This window comes from Salmo salar, chromosome 04, assembly GCF_965601325.2.
Source record: "Salmo salar chromosome 04, fSalSal1, whole genome shotgun sequence".
Taxonomy (NCBI): Eukaryota; Metazoa; Chordata; class Actinopteri; order Salmoniformes; family Salmonidae; genus Salmo; species Salmo salar.
The window spans coordinates 44,649,801-44,668,154 of NC_138294.1; the positions used below are offsets into that span (position 1 = coordinate 44,649,801).

The 18,354-nt window shown below is 43.4% G+C and overlaps 1 protein-coding gene across 1 annotated transcript; it reads right to left on the reverse strand.

The window, feature by feature from the left end:
- Nucleotides 1–1,726: 1,726 nt before the first annotated feature.
- LOC106602980 (complement factor B) lies at nt 1,727–17,769 on the reverse strand. Its single transcript, XM_014196071.3, has 18 exons — nt 17,560–17,769; nt 16,825–17,037; nt 16,536–16,721; nt 16,155–16,337; nt 15,894–15,980; nt 15,567–15,709; nt 12,427–12,574; nt 12,176–12,304; nt 11,934–12,029; nt 6,276–6,413; nt 6,043–6,149; nt 5,466–5,595; nt 5,141–5,279; nt 4,388–4,467; nt 4,167–4,279; nt 3,219–3,348; nt 2,983–3,035; nt 1,727–2,747 (listed from the first exon to the last, which is right to left on the reverse strand). Exons 1-18 carry the CDS (start codon nt 17,618–17,620, stop codon nt 2,565–2,567), a joined length of 2,319 nt encoding a protein of 772 aa, XP_014051546.1. The 5' UTR covers nt 17,621–17,769; the 3' UTR covers nt 1,727–2,564.
- Nucleotides 17,770–18,354: the final 585 nt, after the last annotated feature.

Genomic DNA, 18,354 nt, shown 5'->3' on the forward strand with positions numbered 1-18,354 from the left:
TGGGCCGGGGAGCAGGAGGACCCCTCGGGCTGGGCCGGGGAGCAGGAGGGCCCCTCGGGCTGGGCCGGGGAGCAGGAGGGCCCCTCGGGCTGGGCCGGAGAGGCATGCGGGCCACTCGGGCTGGGCCGGAAGGCATGCGGGCCACTCGGGCTGGGCCGGAAGGCATGCGGGCCACTCGGGCTGGGCCGGAAGGCATGCGGGCCACTCGGGCTGGACCGGAGGGCAGGAGGACCACTCGGGCTGGACCGGAGGGCAGGAGGACCACTCGGGCTGGACCGGAGGGCAGGAGGACCACTCGGGCTGATCCTGACAGGCCGGGCACCCTGGCAGATCAGGGCAGGCGGGCACCTCTGGCAGAACCGGGCAGTCCGGCCACTCTGGCAGAACAGGACAGTCCGGCCACTCCGGCAGAACAGGACAGTCCGGCCACTCCGGCAGAACAGGACAGTCCGGCCACTCCGGCAGAACAGGACAGTCCGGCCACTCCGGCAGAACAGGGCAGTCCGGCCACTCCGGCAGAACAGGGCAGTCCGGCCACTCCGGCAGAACAGGACAGTCCGGCCACTCCGGCAGTTCAGGGCAGTCCGGCCACTCCGGCAGTTCAGGGCAGTCCGGCCACTCCGGCAGTTCAGGGCAGTCCGGCCACTCCGGCAGTTCAGGGCAGTCCGGCCACTCCGGCAGTTCAGGGCAGTCCGGCCACTCCGGCAGTTCAGGGCAGTCCGGCCACTCCGGCAGTTCAGGGCAGTCCGGCCACTCCGGCAGTTCAGCGCAGTCCGGCCACTCCGGCAGTTCAGCGCAGTCCGGCCACTCCGGCAGTTCAGCGCAGTCCGGCCACTCCGGCAGTTCAGCGCAGTCCGGCCACTCCGGCAGTTCAGCGCAGTCCGGCCACTCCGGCAGTTCAGCGCAGTCCGGCCAGCTCCGGCGACTGTTGACTGGCGGGCAGCTCCGACGACTGTTGACTGGCGGGCAGCTCCGACGACTGTTGACTGGCGGGCAACTCCGACGACTGTTGACTGGCGGGCAGCTCCGACGACTGTTGACTGGCGGGCAGCTCCGACGACTGTTGACTGGCGGGCAGCTCCGACGACTGTTGACTGGCGGGCAGCTCCGACGACTGTTGACTGGCGGGCAGCTCCGACGACTGTTGACTGGCGGGCAGCTCCGACGACTGTTGACTGGCGGGCAGCTCCGACGACTGTTGACTCCTGATGCGTGGGGCAGGTATTGGACGTACCAGCCTGGAGACACGCACCTCCATGCTAGTGTGTCTAGCGGGAAACACCGGACCGAAAGGGCGCACTGGCGGTCTTGAGTGCAGGGTTGGCATCACCCCTTCCGGCTCGATGCTCCCCTTGCCCTGGCACCTGCGGGGCGCTGGTACTGGGCGCACTGGGCTGTGCGTCCGTATAGGCGAGATGGTGCGCACCTCAGCGTAACATGACGCCCTCCACCTCGTACGCACCGCCCTGTAGTCACGGGTAGCTGGCTTACGGCTCTTCCCTGGCCTGGCCAAACTACCCGTGTGCCCCCCCCAAAAAAAATCTTGGGGCTGCCTCTCGGGTTCCCTTAGCTCCCTTAACTTGTCCGCCCAGAATTTTCTCTCGTCCTGCCAGGTCCATTCTTCCATTTCCTTCTCCTGTGGCTTCCTCCTCTTCTGCTGCTTGGTCCTTTGGTGGTGGGTAGTTCTGTAACGGTTGTCTTCATGAATGGACCAAGGCGCAGCAGGTATGTGAATACTCATGGTTATTTTATTACCAAAAAAAGAGTAAAGCATCCACTTGAAAAAAACAATGACGGTGACAACAGTAGCAGTTTTACAGGCTATACACGCAGTGTAAAAACAACTACCCACAAACCCAAGTGACAAACATACTCCTACATATATGACTCCCAATCAGGAACAACGATCCCCAGCTGTTCCTGATTAGGAGCCACAAGACCAACACAGAACACAAGACTGCCACGTCCTGACCCCAAAACTACAACAACAGCTCTATCTGCTGGTCAGGACGTGACACTGTCACATGTTATGAAACAGTATTGGTCGATCACATGAATGAAACAACATGGTAATGATTCATTAATTATGCTAAATCATGCAAATATAACTTGTCTGTGTATAGCCGTACATAAGACAACTGCTGGGACTGCCCCAGGGGACCTTCTGACAGACATGTGGACTATGGTGCATTGAGTTGGTTGGAACCTCTACAGCACGCTGACAATAAACAATGATTCATTTAAGATTGAGTATGGCCAACACAGAAGGGATACAGAGAAAAGGGTATTTCAGAGCTGGCGTTATTCAAGGACTACAGAAAGGAAATGCTTCAAATTCAGTTAATGAGTTTCTCAGCCCTAGTAAAGAACACATTTTCATCTTAAAATTCAGTTAACGAGTTTATCGAGTTTGAGTTTATCATCAGCACTAGTAAAGAACACACTTTCATTGATAACTATAGTTCAGCAAACTATTTTTCAGACACATGATCATGTTCAGTGCCAGAACGACATAATCACATGATCATGAAACTTGGTTAAAACGCACACCTTTATCGCTGTCTCTATTTGTCTAAAAACTGAAGTGGTGCATAGTCTTGTGTGTCATCCCCCAAATGCTTCTTCAGAAATGGCACAACTTTAAAAAGGTTGATGTGGAAATCTCTGGAGTCATCGTCAGACTCCTGTTGGACGTCGTTGTTACCATCAGGGCACAGATTTACGGTGCCCCAGCTGATCAATCCAACCTTTGAAGAATGGAAGAGGTGTCAGTACTAATTCATGTACATCAACTGTAGATTACAAAGACCCCAGAGGTTTACAAATACATTTTACATAAATAAATATGTAAAATCCCATGTACATAAAAGGATAGAGCAAAAAGTATGAGGGAAATGCACAAAATGTTGCCACTTTCTTACTGCTCCCCTCTGAAGGTAGTGTCTAGTACCTATTTATCTGCTGTAAATAAATGTCTCTAACCTGGATTGTGCGATAATCATCATAGTCCTTAAACAGAGCACCACCGGAGTCACCTGTGTACACACACACACACAAAAGGAAGTGGTAATGTAAGACCAAGTAATGGGAACCTTTTCCTTTAGAAAATTACAACATTACTGTTTTAAAACGAGAGATTTTCTCAATCCATTGAAAAAAAATATACAAACTTAGACAGTGAGTGGATCAGACAATGTTCCATTATATATTAAACATACCTTTGCAGGCAACATGATCTCTAGTAGGTTGACGTCCACCCGAGCACAGGAAGTTTTCAGTGACAACATCCTTCAGATTATCTGGTGTTATGCCATCTACCTTAGTAGCCAATTCAATACAAGTTTCCCTCTGCACGAGAGAAAAAAATGAGAGAGGGACACATACACTACCGCTCAAAAGTTTCTGCAGATTTTTTTATGGAATATCTATATAGGCGTACAGAGACCCATTATCAGCAACCATCACTCCTGTTTTCCAATGGCACTCATTAGAAAACCATTTTGCAATTATGTTAGCACAGCTGAAAACTGTTGTTCTTATTAAAGAAGCAATAAAACTGGCCTTTAGACTAGTTGAGTATCTGGAGCATCAGCATTTGTTGGTTCGATTACAGGCTCAAAATGGCCAGAAACAAAGAACTTTCTTCTGAAACTCGTCAGTCTATTCTTGTTCTGAGAAATGAAGGCTATTCCATGCGAGAAATTGCCAAGAAACTGAAGATCTCATACAACGCTGTGTACTACTCCCTTCACAGAACAGCGCAAACTGGCTCTAACCAGAATAGAAAGAGGAGTGGGAGGCCCCGGTGCACAACTGAGCAAGAGGACAAGTACATTAGAGTGAAAAGTGTCTAGTTTTAGAAACAGAAGCCTCACAAGTCCTCAACTGGCAGCTTCATTAAATAGTACCCGTAAAACACCAGTCTCAACGTCAACAGTGAAGTGGCGACTCCGGGATGCTGGCCTTCTAGGCAGAGTTGCAAAGAAAAGCCATATCTCATCAGACTGGCCAATAAAAATAAAAGATTAAGATGGGCAAAAGAACACAAACACGGAACAGAGGAACTCTGCCTGGAAGGCCAGCATCCCGGAGTCGCCTCTTCACTGTTGACGTTGAGACTGGTGGGTCTGTCTGTCTGTGTGGTCAGACATCATACAAGCACTCACCTGATCCTGGAGCTTAAGTTTGGCATCGCTCCGCTGATCCTTATTATTTCCCCTGTCCTTATCATGTGACATGAAACTGACTTCTTCAATTGGATTTTTTAACAAGAGCTCTTCTGCAAGGAGAGAAATACATGAGACGAGGTAACGTACGGTGTCTAATTTAACCTTTCTATATCAGGCTATGCGTATCTTGATGAATAGGCTGTGTGCTGCAATTGCACCTTGTTGCTTGCAGGTGATTCCCTCTCCCGCCAATCTTAATGCACCACTTGTTTCCTTGGTGCAAGGGATGCAAATTGGTCTGAGGAAGACAGTAAAGTAAGAATTCATGAAAGAAACTGTGTTTCACACATTACTCCAAACAGCTGGATTATTTAGATTAAGATACATTTTAAAAAACTTCATCACTGTGTTCATTCTTGTTCCTTCTGCATCATAACACATACAGGGGTCAAATGATTGTCTCCCTTGGTAAAGATGAGCAAAAAAAAAGACTATAAAATAAATGATACCAATCCTGAGCTATATTGTATGCAATTTGTGTGAACATCATAGTATTTTCTACTAATACATTTGCTCAGAGAAAGAGATTTTGTTCAACAAGTAAATCTCAAAAAGATAACCAAGTTGGTCTAAGATCCCTCCCAATGTACCCCCAATCTCATAAAACATTTTAGAAAAAGGCTCAGTGTCGTTATCCTCACAAGAGGAGGGTGCTGGAGTATTGTAAACCAATATTTTATACCCCTATTGTTAAAAGAACGAACAAACATATATATATATATATATATATATATTACTTATTTTCCAACAAAATCTCTTTCTCTGAGCAATTGTTTTAGTAAAAAAAATTATTTCCCAATTTATTTTAGCATGCAATATAGCTCAGTATTTGTACGACTTATTTCATAGTCTTTTTTGCTCGTCATTATCAAGGGTGCCAATCATTTTGCACCTGACTGTATGGGTCTTACCTTGTGTTGATCGAGATATCCACGTCACTCTTCAGTTCGATGAGAGCTACGTCATAATCATAGAACTCCTTTATCCCCTCTTTCTCTTTGGCTTTGATATCATAATTAGGGTGTAATATTAGGCGTGATCCAGTTAGAACTGTTAGGAGACAGGACCAGAGTATAAATTAGCAAACCTATTTCATAGAATAGCACCAGTTCAAATAAATGTAGCATCCTGACATTTATGGCATGATGATAATCACCTGAAAAAACAAGATGTACTAGTTAAAAAAAAAACTTTGGGTGGAAGTGGAAATGTTTTTAGAGGAGTGGCTGGTTGTACCTTGATTTTTGCCAATCGTAACCTTGATTTTATCTGCCGTGTCTGTGAACTTGAAGCAGTGAGCAGCAGACAAGATGAAGCGGGGAGTGACCAGAGACCCCATGCATTTACCATAACTTCCATCCTCATGCTGACGGGATCAGGAGAGAGAGGTTGAACATAAATACTGTCAATGACAACATGCAAGCATTTGCATCAATATCGAATACGTCAATCTTTGTGTGCACTGGGATAGGACAGGATACAGTTTGGGAGGTTTGTCAGCCATAATGTCATTTATCACTCTCCCAAAGCACAAACAACCTGAGAAATTGCATTGCAGAAACACACCACGAGTGACGATTGAATTCCAGCCTAAAATGAAAGGCGAGGTCTGCTGGCTAGCTATCCAATTCATTTCTAATTGGAATTCAAACTAATTTAGTACAGCTGTCATGTATTGCATTGGTAATGATACCTTAACGCAGTGCACTGCACACTAAATCAATATGATCCTGAAGAAAGGCCACTGGTGCATTGATGAATAATCAAGCATTACATTTTTTTCCATTTAGACAAATGAGGCATGAGTAATTACCGGGATGATAATCCTTGCCATCCAGGGATATCTTACACGTATGGTGTCTGCGGTGTCATGATCGTAGTTTCTATGGAGTCCGCATAGACCCACAACCTTGCTTTCATCTACATAGAGGAGAGAGGTGGCTCAACACACTGATACAAAGACACTAAAATATAGCACTCTCTGAGGGAACAAAGTCCATGCAGAGACACACTGCCATATTTGCTGGTCAAATTAGAAGGACTCACCAATTATTTTATCAAAGGTTTCTTCCAATTCTGCACCATCCTTTAGTTTAAAGTAGTGGTGCTCATTATCCCGTTTTGTCACAAGTGGCTGGATATCTTCATCAAAGATTTCATTTCCAACACCAAAAACATAGATATCTAAAAAAAAAAAACAAGAGGAAGTGCCCAAAAAACTAGGCATTAGATGAATCAAGAACATTCACATACTTAGGTAATAAACCTAGGAGTTCCGGTTCTGTTGGCATATTGAAACGCGTGGCTTTCTTTTGCAAAATAACTATGAATTAACGGACATCAATCATTTCATCCAAACTGCTGCTTGTAGCCAGGCCCTATACTATAACTTGGTACTAATAAAGAAGATTGGCCAATGTTCCCTCTAAAAAAAACAACAACGATAAAGCCATGTGTTCCTATTGGTTTTAAAAAGAATCTCCGGCTGTTGATGGTAGGTGCACCCGATTCAGCTGCACTGCGTTCCGGGCTGGCGAACTTTTGCCATTTTTAACTATTTCATGTGTCTGAAGGTACAAAATCTGCGGGCCCAGAGAGCAAATAAAATGCACTATAGTCCTACAGTTGGCCAATCGGATGGCTCAGATTACAGTGCATACAGTAACATAGCAGGCATGAAAGAAAGCTACAGTACAGTTGATACTGAGATATTTAAATGTTTAAAACCCTGACTAGAGAGAGACTGTCAACGAATACAGCAAAGAGATGCTGTTTTTATAAGTGAGTTCATGTTTAAGTTCTTACTCAGCACTGTCAACACTTTGTATTCAACACTTTTACAAGCCATAAAATGCACGTTCTTCGTATTTCCACTCGGCGCTACAACAAGCACCGCAGCAGCAATGAATGAGAAGGAAAGTGTATCTATAAGCTTGCGTTGTTGTTATTATTAGTACCTTGGGTATTTCTTAGTATTGAGGAAAATGTCACTTTCTCTGTTCATAGGAGTAACATGATTTTGCATTGAGGCAGAAATAATGTAGTGCCACTTGAGTTTCGGCATCAGCTGGAAGACGGTGTCCCTTTTTGGTCAGTGGAGGGAAGGGGGAGAAGAGGGATGTTGAGAGGCGGACCCTCAGTCTGCTGCTCTCTCCCTCCGCTGAGACTGACCATCAGATGCAGGCACCATCAGCCCAGTAAAATACAAATAAAAAGCGAATTATTTAAACGTAAGCTCACTCACCTGTTCCTCACAGGTAAGGCAACAACATATCTATTACCGGTGTGATCATATAGCCTACCTCAAATGTTTAAATATCATTTAAAACAACAATGCATTGGCAGGACAATTCAAGCAACTCCAATATGCGGTGATAATGTATTGGGCCTATAGCTTACTGCACAAACCTCATTGCTACAGTACTGTTTTTAATCGGTTAATGTTGCACAGGCTTACGTTTCTTAAGTCATGTAAAAAGCTACATCTGAGCGGTAGATCTCGGCTTGCATTTTGACTCAGAAAGTGATCTTGACTCAGAAAAGGTTGGGGACCACTGTTCTAGAGTTTTCCCTGTTAACACTATCAACGCTTCCCTTTACTGTGGCAACTGTGATCGAATCAACGCACTATTAGCCACTTTCAATGCAACAAACACAATGAAACTACTTGGCCACTGTTAAAACTGTAACTTAAAGCGGGTACAGCCTCAGTGTTCACAGTAAACGCGCGCACTGGAAGTTGCACAGAATTTTCACAATGTTCAAGTTTGTGCTCAGCAGACGTGAAATTTGCTCAGTGTTCTAAAAAGAGGAGAGGGAACATTTTGCTTGAGGCGCTGCAGTTCCCGCCTCTCCCACCTACTCATTGGTTTTTACGAGCATATACCCACGTCGGTGATTGAAAGGTGAAAGAGGTAAAACTAAAAACTAGCTAGGTTTCCCCTTTTATCTCTAGATGAACTATTGGAGTAGAGAACACGATTTTGGGACTCAAAACGGGTCAATATTCTACAAAGATCCGGGGAAAAAAGGGCCATATGCATTTCAGGTAAAATAACAACAAATAACATCTCCCAGGACCAATTTGTTAGCAACACCAAGTTAGCTAACTGTCCGTGAATGTTTCGACATCTCCCCAAATTAATATAGTTGGTTCACAGTTGGTTTTCATATTTTAACCTGAGTGTCACGAACACATCTGGCGGGGATAGACAAAATGGGTTGGTCATCTTATTTTAAAATAATTGTGAACATATAATATCACATTAAGATGTGGGATGTTTACTGTATTACAAGGAACAATATCAGGTCTATTTCGCTCCAACAGCTGGCATATTCTGTTCATACACAATTCACCAGTGGGAACATGGCGGCTCTCAACACCCAACAACAGAAAGAGTTGGCCACTACTATTCGAGAGATTGTTTGTGAGGAAATGACCTTTGTCCTCAACTTGCAATTACAACCAATAAATTAACATATTGCACTGCTCACTTCTAAAGTGGATATCTACGTTTGGAGACAGTGGCCAATGTGACAGATCTGGAAACAGTGCAAACTAAGCTAGATGAGGAAATCAAACTCCTAAAATATAAAACAAAATCACTGAACAATCATTCCTGTAAATTCAATACGCGGGTCACAGGACTTGAAAGTGGTTTGGAAGCGGGCAACACAACTTCCTTCATGAACAATATTTTCTATGAACTGATTGGGCAGGAGAAGCTGGGTCCCATGCCGTTGATAAACATTGCTCTTCGCAAAGGTCCTCTTCATGAACGGATCTCGTGTATGATTGTACAAATACACCGTTTTTAAGTCAAACGGCAAATTGTTCGTCTCGCAGCGGAATCGGGGGCGCTGACGTATGAGAAGAGGATCAGTATCTACCCAGATCTGAGTGCCGAACTGCAGAAACAGAGGGCGACCTACAACGAGGCGGGATCCCCAGCTACGCAAGCTAACCCTGAGATGCGGCTTCAGCCAATTTATTCAAGAAGCACATCAAGGCCAGTGGCGTGTATTCATGAATGTCAAGAGAAGCCAGGCTTCCACAAATATTTGACCAATACATCTTTAAAAAAAATCTAAAATAATGTATCTTTCGTCTCTGTTGTGTTTTCAATATTTTCTGTCAACTTGCAAGTGGCTGAATCTCACTGGAGAATCACCCGAGCGAGGGTAACAACCCACCTCTCTCAGTATGTGTAGCCCATGTATCTGATGCTGTCTGAACCAAAAGATTTTCACATGTTGCCTCTTTAGCATTTGATTGATTGATGCCAGCAAGCATTTGGCCTCCCTTGATAAAAGAATTAGCCAATCAGCGTTGTCCCGGTGCACCAAAACGCCCCCCAAGGGAGGCCAGTTTGGATTTGGTTTCAGAGCAATCAAATCACTTCCTATGCAAAACGTGACTGTTTCTGGTCTGTTTGTGTTGATGTCCAGCAGTCGCTAGCTTGCTAAATCAGCCCTCTCCAAAGCCATGGATGGAGAGAGTGATTTGGACTTGTGGTTTTGACTTAATTCTATGTAAATTCTTTGTAATAATTATGATCTAACCATAAATGAATATGTTGTGCCACTGGCCTGAGACGACTGAAGTTCAATATGTAGCCTAGTAAACTCACATTAACTAGCTAGCTAACTTAGCTGGTTCATTGTCGCCCATGTGAGGAAGTCAGGCTAGCAAGCATTTAAGCTAGGTAGCCTATGACAACAAAAACTCTTTATGACAGAGCCATAGACCATTTTGCCAACATGAACGAGAGGATGGCATCAGCGTTCAACTAGACTGCAAGTAGAGTGAATCATCATTTTTTGTTTTACTTGCACACCCACACACACACACACACACACACACACAAATCAGTGCCATGGACAGCCACATGATATTTAGCAACATTGATTGGACTAAATTGTTTTTGGTGTTTTAAACTAAGCATATAGCCTGGTTTATTTGATGTTTAAGTTGAAATGGTGCTGGAATACCGGAGGCAGTGCTCCTGTAGTCTTCGTGCTGACTTTCTGTAACTCCATGGTTCTAAATCAGTAGTTGTTTAGTAAACTGTCAAAAACATTAACTTGCTTGACCATGCTGCAGGTGATATAACTGTTAGTATGCAATATTTGCTTTGTGGACTTCACTGGACAGATGTTGATGAAACAAACAGATGTGTAGTTGAATTTATTCCGCCACTGTGTGACAGTTGTCTTTTTGTTGTCACTGCCTTATTGTACAACACGGTGGTGTATGAACGAATGGGTTATAGAGCAAACAACGCAATTACTACAACATAGGTTGTAATATAGCTTTTTTTATTTGAAAGAATTTGGAAATGCTGTTAACCGTGTTAGAGCGTTCTCAAGAAACCCTCTTTTCAGACCAGGTAGCTATTACTCTTTCTAAAGTCAAGACAGAACATAATTTACTGATAAGACAGAGCAGAATTTGCCATCCTTTGAGTAAGACATCGACCATTTCTTCTATGGTAATCGTCCCAGTCGTTTACTGGCCAACAAGCTATGCAGTAATGATCAATTAACTGATATAGCGACTATTAAATCTGAAACAGGGGAATTACTATAAGAATACGCCAATATTCCCTCGCTTCTATAAAGAACTGTACACCTCTGATTGTAAATCTACACCAAGCCAGACTAAGTCCTTTCTAAAAGGAAGCCACCTCGCCGGGAGCCCAATTATCTCTCAATGAACTCAAAAAGGCATTGGATAGCATGAATAAAGGCACATTTCCTGAACGGGATGGTATTCCTCCTTAGGTCTATTTAACATTTTGGAATCAATTAGGTCGACTATTGCTCTAAATGATTAATACAGCCATTCACAAAAGTTAATTTGGGAGAAATGTGAATACAGGACTAATTTCGCTTCTATTAAAAAAAGGTAGGATTTCCCCCAGTGTTCTCACTATCTTTGATAAACACATATTAAAGACTGTTTTCTAAAATGTTGTCATCCCGTCTCGAGACTTACTTAACCAAATAGGGCCACATGGACGAAAGCGGTTTGTTATAAAGCGTTCATCCTCAGATAACCTCCTTCGACTATTACATCTCTAAGATACTCCATCAGAAACAACAGCTCCTTGGGCTGTATTATCTCTCCATGCAGAAGAAGCTTTTGATAGACTAGAATGGCCACATCTCTGGCCTGTCTTGAAACATGGAAATCGTCTCCAATTGATGATTAAAATATGCCAATCCCTCAATGGGTTGGGGTTATCTTTGTTTGATTTACTTTTTTTTGTACCTGTAACCCCCCCACACACATTTCTTTCCGACAAAACGAAATAATAAGTTGGTCCCCAAAAAAAGAACATTTATATACATGAGATAATAGCTGACTGGAATGAATTTGAATATTGTACAGTGCCACAAACCATTGATGTTTGATCATCATTCTCGAGCCAACTGTTGTGTGCATAATGTAGACCTGGGTCAGTCTATAGTTAGAAAGACAACTTGTATACAGAGAATGAATAGTTAAGACTAGAATGTCAGGTTGTCGTAGAATGCGGTTCTGTCCTTCAGCTGTTCTCGTCTATTGATGTTCTGTATTATGTCATGCTTCATGTTTTGTGTGGACCCCAGGAAGTGTAACTGCTGCTTTTGCAACAAACAGCTAATGGGGATCCTAATAAAATACTAATTTCAAGACAACACAAATAACATTGACCTCACCAAGATATTGATCCCTTTTTTCCTTTTCATTCATGTAGACCATTTCCCTGATTTTGGCCACTGTGTCGTCGGGCCTACCCCCCATGTTGAAAGCACCTGTAAGTAAAGACAGTCAAGAGATTATTACTGAGCTGAACAAACAGAAGCTTAAAAAAAGTATTAAAAAATAAGCTGCAATCAATAATGCAAGTCAAATACTTTCCAAACAAATATACAGGACTAGTAGTACTATGATACAGTACCATCTGTGAAAAATATGAGGACATGGTGGACCTCCTTGAATAAAGTTTCATTTCGTTGTTTTTGGATAGCCATGCGTTCCAGGATGGTTTTAAAAGCAAGGTTGAGATTGGTCCCAACATTTTCTCTCTCTGTGAAAAAGTACACACACACACACAATCACACTATTTGTCAAGTTTATGGATAACTGGATGAGTGTATAGTTTGGGCAATGATGATGGTGTAAATACATGTAAGGTCAATCTATGCTCACCTCCATAACTAAAGTCGTCCAAGTCAGCCAAGACTTGTTCAAGTTTTTTTCTTTTTTCTCCAGAAAAATCTATTATGTTGACAACCTCTAATATGTCAGAAGCGAAGAAAAGGATTTCGTAATTTGGGCTGACTGCGAAGGAGCTGACCTGTGAAAGCACAAGGTGCAGGACAGAATTACATTTAGATGTGTGTCAAGGAATGTGAGTGGAAAGCTGTGGTGAACAATAACTGAAGGCATAGTGTCAGTCATTTTTGTGTGATGTGCCTACATTAAGGGTTAAGAAGACAAGCTCTGGAACTTTTGCGAATACTGAGTATTTTTTAAACCTCCCGCTTTGGGCTGGATGTGTCAATGTGTAGTTCATAAATACATCATCTATGAGTAGAATTACTGTTTTACCTCAATTCGCCACAAAATAACTGTTTTTCTGGAAGCTGTGCTGTGCCATTTTCCCTCCATTTTCCCTCACGTGGGCCAGCCCAATTCGAGTTCAACCAATGAGCTTCAGCCCCTCGCCATATACAGTGCATTCGGAAAGTATTCAGACCCCTTGACTTTTTCCACATTTTGTTACGTTACAACCTAATTCTAAAATAGATTAAACATTTTTCAACTCATCAATCTACACACAATACCCCATACCGTCAAAGCGAAAACAGTTTTTGGGACATTTTTGCAAATGCATTAAAAATAGAAAACAGAAATACCTTATTTACATAAGTATTCAGACCCTTTGCTATGAGACTTGAAATTGAGCTCAGGTGCATCCTGTTTCCATTGATCATCCTTGAGATGTTTCTACAACTTAATTGGAGTCCACCTGTGGTAAATTCAATTGATTGGACATGATTTGGAAAGTCACACATCTGTCTATATAAGGTCCCACAGTTAAAAGTGCATGTAAGAGCAAAAACCGATGCACAGATCTGGGGAATGGTACCAAAAAATATCTGCAGCATTGAAGGTCCCCAAGAACACAGTGGCCTCCATCATTCTTAAATGGAAGAAGTTTAGAACCACCAAGACTCTTCATAGAGCTGGCCGCCTTGCCAAACTGAGCTGAACAAGAACCCGATGGTCACTCTGACAGAGCTCCAGAGGTCCTCTGTGGAAATGGGAGAACCTTCCAGAAGGATAACCATCTCTGCAGCACTCCACTAATCAGGCCTTTATTGTAGAGTGGCCAGATGGAAGCCACTCCTCAGTAACAGACACCTTAAGGTTGCTTGGAGTTTGCCAAAAGGCACCTAAAGGACTCTCAGACCATGAGAAACAAGATTCTCTGGTCTGATGAAACCAAGACTGAACCCTTTAGCCTGAATGCCAAGCGTCACGTCTGGAAGAAACCTGGCACCATCCCTATGGTGAAGCATGGTGGTGGCAGCATCATGCTGTGGGGATGTTTTTCAGCTGCAGGGACTGAGAGACTAGTCAGGATTGAGGGAAAGATGGAGCAAAGTACAGAGAGATCCTTGATGAAACAAAGTACTGAGTACAGAGTCTGAATACTTATCTAAATGTGATATTTCAGATTTTATTTTTAATAGATTTACAAAAATGTCTTTTTTTTAACATTTGCTTTATCATTATGTGGTATTGTGTGTCGATTGATGAGAAAAAAACGATTTAATACATTTTAGAATAAGGCTGTAACGTAACAAAATATGGAACAAGTCAAGGGGTCTGAATACTTTCTTAATGCACTGTAAGTTACAGCTAGCAAGTGCACACACAGCAGAGCGAGAAAGAGAGAGAGAGCAATGACGTGGTGCACATATCTGCACATAAGTGATGTTGTACGCAATTTTCGGGGACCACTTTTGGCTTGTGAGAGCTACTTTCAGAACTACTGGCTAAAAAGTATACAAAAGTACCAGGGAATCTCTTTAAGGGATCCCCTGCTACGACCTAAATTACTCAGCAACCACATAACATACACTACATGACCAAAGGTATGTAGGCACCTGCTCGTTGAACAAATCTCATTCCAAAATCATGGGCATTAATATGGAGTCGGTTCCCCCGTTGCTGCTATAACAGCCTCCACTCTTCTGGGAAGGCTTTACACTATGTTGTAACATTGCTGCGGGGACATGATTCCATTCAGCCACAAGAACATTAGTGAGGTCAGGCACTGATGTTGGGTGATTAGGCCTGGCTCGCAGTCGGCATTCCAATTCATTCCAAAGGTGTTCGATGGGCTCTGTGCAGGCCAGTCAAGTTCTTCCACACCAATCTCAACAAACCATTGTTGTATGGAGCTCGCTTTGTGCACAGGGGCATTGTAATGCTGAAACAGGAAAGGGCCTTCCCCAAACTATTGCAACAAAGTTGGAAGAACAGAGTTGTCTAGAATGTCTAGAGTGTTAGGATTTCCCTTCACTGGAACTAAGGGGCCTTGCCTGAACCATGAAAAACAGCCCCAGACCATTATTCCTTCTCTACCAAATGTAACAGTTGGCACTATGCATTGGGGTAGGTAGTGTTCTCCTGGCATCCGCCAAACCCAGATTTGTCCGTCGGACTGCCAGATGGTGAAGCGTGATTCATCACTCCAGACAACACGTTTCCACTGCTCCAGAGTCCAATGGCGACGAGCTTTACATCACTCCAGTCGACGCGTGGCATTGCGCATGGTGATCTTAGGCTTGTGTGCGGCTGGTCAGCCATGGAAACCCATTTCATGATGCTTCCAATGAACAGTTATTGTGCTGACGTTGCTTCCAGAGGCAGTTTTTAACTCATAGTGAGCGTTGCAACCGAGGACAGACAATTTTTACACACTACGCACTTCAGCGGTCCGGTTCTGTCAGCTTGTGTGCCCTACCACTTCGCAGCTGAGCTGTTGTTGCTCCTAGACGTTTCCACTTCACAATAACAGCACTTACAGTTGACCGGGGTAGGTCTAGCAGGGCAGATATTTGACAAACTGACTCGTTGGAAAGGTGGCATACCTATGACAGGGCCATGTTGAAAGTCACTGAGCTCTTCAGTACTGCCATTCTACTGCCAATGTTTGTCTATGGAGATTGCATGGCTGTGTGCTCGATTTTATACACCTGTCAGCAACGGGTGTGGCTGAAATAGCCAAATCCATTTATATATATAGTTGTACCTTGTGAGTATCTGTGACATACCTTTGTGATAAGTTTCTTGACAGCATTTCTTGCTTTGTTAAACTGATCCTCCACAATGCTGTCAGAGATGTCCATAGCAATGTATATGTTAAGCTTTCCAGCTTTATCTACCGTGATCTTCTTTCCTTCCTGATCTGTGTCATCTGAAAGGCACCAGCAGGATATCTTACTTTTACAATCACAGGTGGAATAGGATGTGTGTGAGGAATGGTGCCGCAAGGAAAATATGTGAAAGGTTTGGCAAATATGTTACACAGTTATGGTGATATTGACAACAGAATAAAGACTTGATTAACATTACATATCGGTTGTTATGGAGAGACCTACCGATGGGCGCTGCCAACTGAAGGCTCTCTCTGATAGCACTGCCGAATGCCTCTGTGATCTCCAGTGCAGTGTCATACGTGTGCTTGTCTGCAACAAGAACAAAAGAACCAGACAAACACGGGGTTAAATCTCTCTCGCAGTCTATGAAGTTGGACTGTACGTGACAATCTTTAGGTATATTTGATCAATGGAATATTGGTGACTGTGTGTTGTGCTGCTTGCAAAGGTGTCATTGTTTAGGATGTCTTCATGGGTCCTTACAGTAACATTTAGGCTCAGTCCCAGTCCATTGGCCACTCTCTTTACATACACGCTGCTTTGACCCCACCAAATGTAAGCCCTCGTCACAGCGGTATGTCACTTTGTCGTCTATGCCAAAACTTGACCCAGACCTACTAGCACCGGCCGGAATCCCAGGGTCAGCACAACTCTCTCCACCTCCTGCTGTAAGACAATGTGGGAGAATGTCAGCGGGACACAGAGAGGGAGGGTGTGAGAGAGGCAGAAAGGTCATAGCGTGACGTACTGTACCGTAAGCTGTGAGGCTGAGCGTCATTTCTAACGGGTCAGTGCGACCAAAAAAAGAGGGTCCTAAGGAGGAAGAGAGCGGCGGAGGCAGACAGATGATAGTTTGTTACTCACAGTCATGTCTGCAAATGGGTGTTCCCCCACTCCACTTCCCATTGGATTGGCACACACGGGAGGATGAGCCATGTAATGTGTATCCAGAATAGCACTCATATGTGGTCTTATTGTTGACAAAATACTGCATTTGTAAAGGAAAGACAGAACCACTTTCCAAAACCAAGGGGTTTGGGCATTCAACCACTAAAAGGAAAAAACAAATGGAGGAAACAGTGTTTAAGTAGCGTTTAGCTTATTTCAAATATTGTTTTTATTAAAAATACCAGTGCGAGGAATTGTTACTCACTCTTGCACTTTTGAACAGGCCTTATATGGGGAGCTGGTGACCAAGTTCCACTTTTCTGGCACAAGCGAGTTAAAGCTGGATAGGGATAGTACTCGTCTGGACAGTGGTATATCAGCATACTGCCATACTCAAGCTTCTTGGTAAGAGTGTAATGACCTCCTTCCATGCCCACATTCTCCTCTTTACAGAAGACTTCACACAGAACACTGACACCTGTGAGGTCAGTGCAGGAAGATGTTCATGTATTTTACACATAGGGATGACTGGGCCCAGGTTGGGAATCTGGCTACAATACCAGAAAACGTCAGAGTTTTGTCAAATCAAAATTCTTCATAGTATACAGAAGCCTAATGGATGGAGTCAAAGCTGAAGATGTGTGTGTGCGTGTGTGTGTGTGTGTGTAAGTACCCATATGGATTCTAATACCCCAATAATCATTGCTGTTACTCATTATGACATTCAATAATTGTTATATGATCACCCCAAACGTAAAATCCCACTTTGAATAATACCCAGTCAAAAAGGATTGACGGTAAATCTCGATCAAATACAACACGTTTGTTAAAGAAAATCCCTCTTGTATATATTTATTTTGAGTACATGTATTTCCTTTTTCCAGCCCCTGTTATATCATCCAGAATACAGGACAACTTGGGAAAATGTGCAACAAACGTTTCTAAAAGATAACTAAAGACAACAGCAGTTTGAACGTAAGAGCCATGTCAGCGCACTTACCCATATAAAGAGGACATATCAGCAGCGCTGCGCACAAACTCCGGCAATCAGACAAAATCATGGTGAATCACAGGTCCAAAAGTAATACAATCTGCAAAAGGGTGTATATTTATACACAGATGGTAGGACGGATAAGGGGGGAGCACACTGTCACTGGTTAACCTCAAGTCAAATAAAAGATCAATGACTCACTCAACAAAAGACATACACTCACAAACATGTTTTCTATATTGAGCCTGCGACTAACTAACCGAATGATCTATTCACTTTATTACATTAAACATTATTTCTATTTTCATAAGCAACTCATCGTCGGGACTGCTTTTCTCACAAACAGTGTGCGTTCAAGTAAATAAAGCTAGCCTTGGCTCTGGATCTGTATGTGAGTCATTCCTGTAATGATTTCAGGATGTTCATTATCTCTAAATTCAGTCTGTCTGAGATATGGTTGAGGAAGTATTCTCTTCCTCTCAAACTTCTGACACAACTGTGGCTAGAGGACAGTCGTAGTTATTATGTTGGAAAGATTGACCGGACTATTGAAGTTTACTGTGGGTTACAGTGTTGCAACAGCCAAGACGGGGAACTGCCTTAACTCCTCAACAGATATTACAAGGGCTTTGGCTGGGTGATGTCACACAGAGTACTCTAAACACCCCTATTCGATGTCAGGACAGCTCAAGGTCACTATTACACTGAACAAAAATATAAACGCAACAATGCAACAATTTCAAAGATTTTACTGAGTTACAGTTCATCTCAGGAAATCAGTCAATTGAAATAAATTCATTAGGC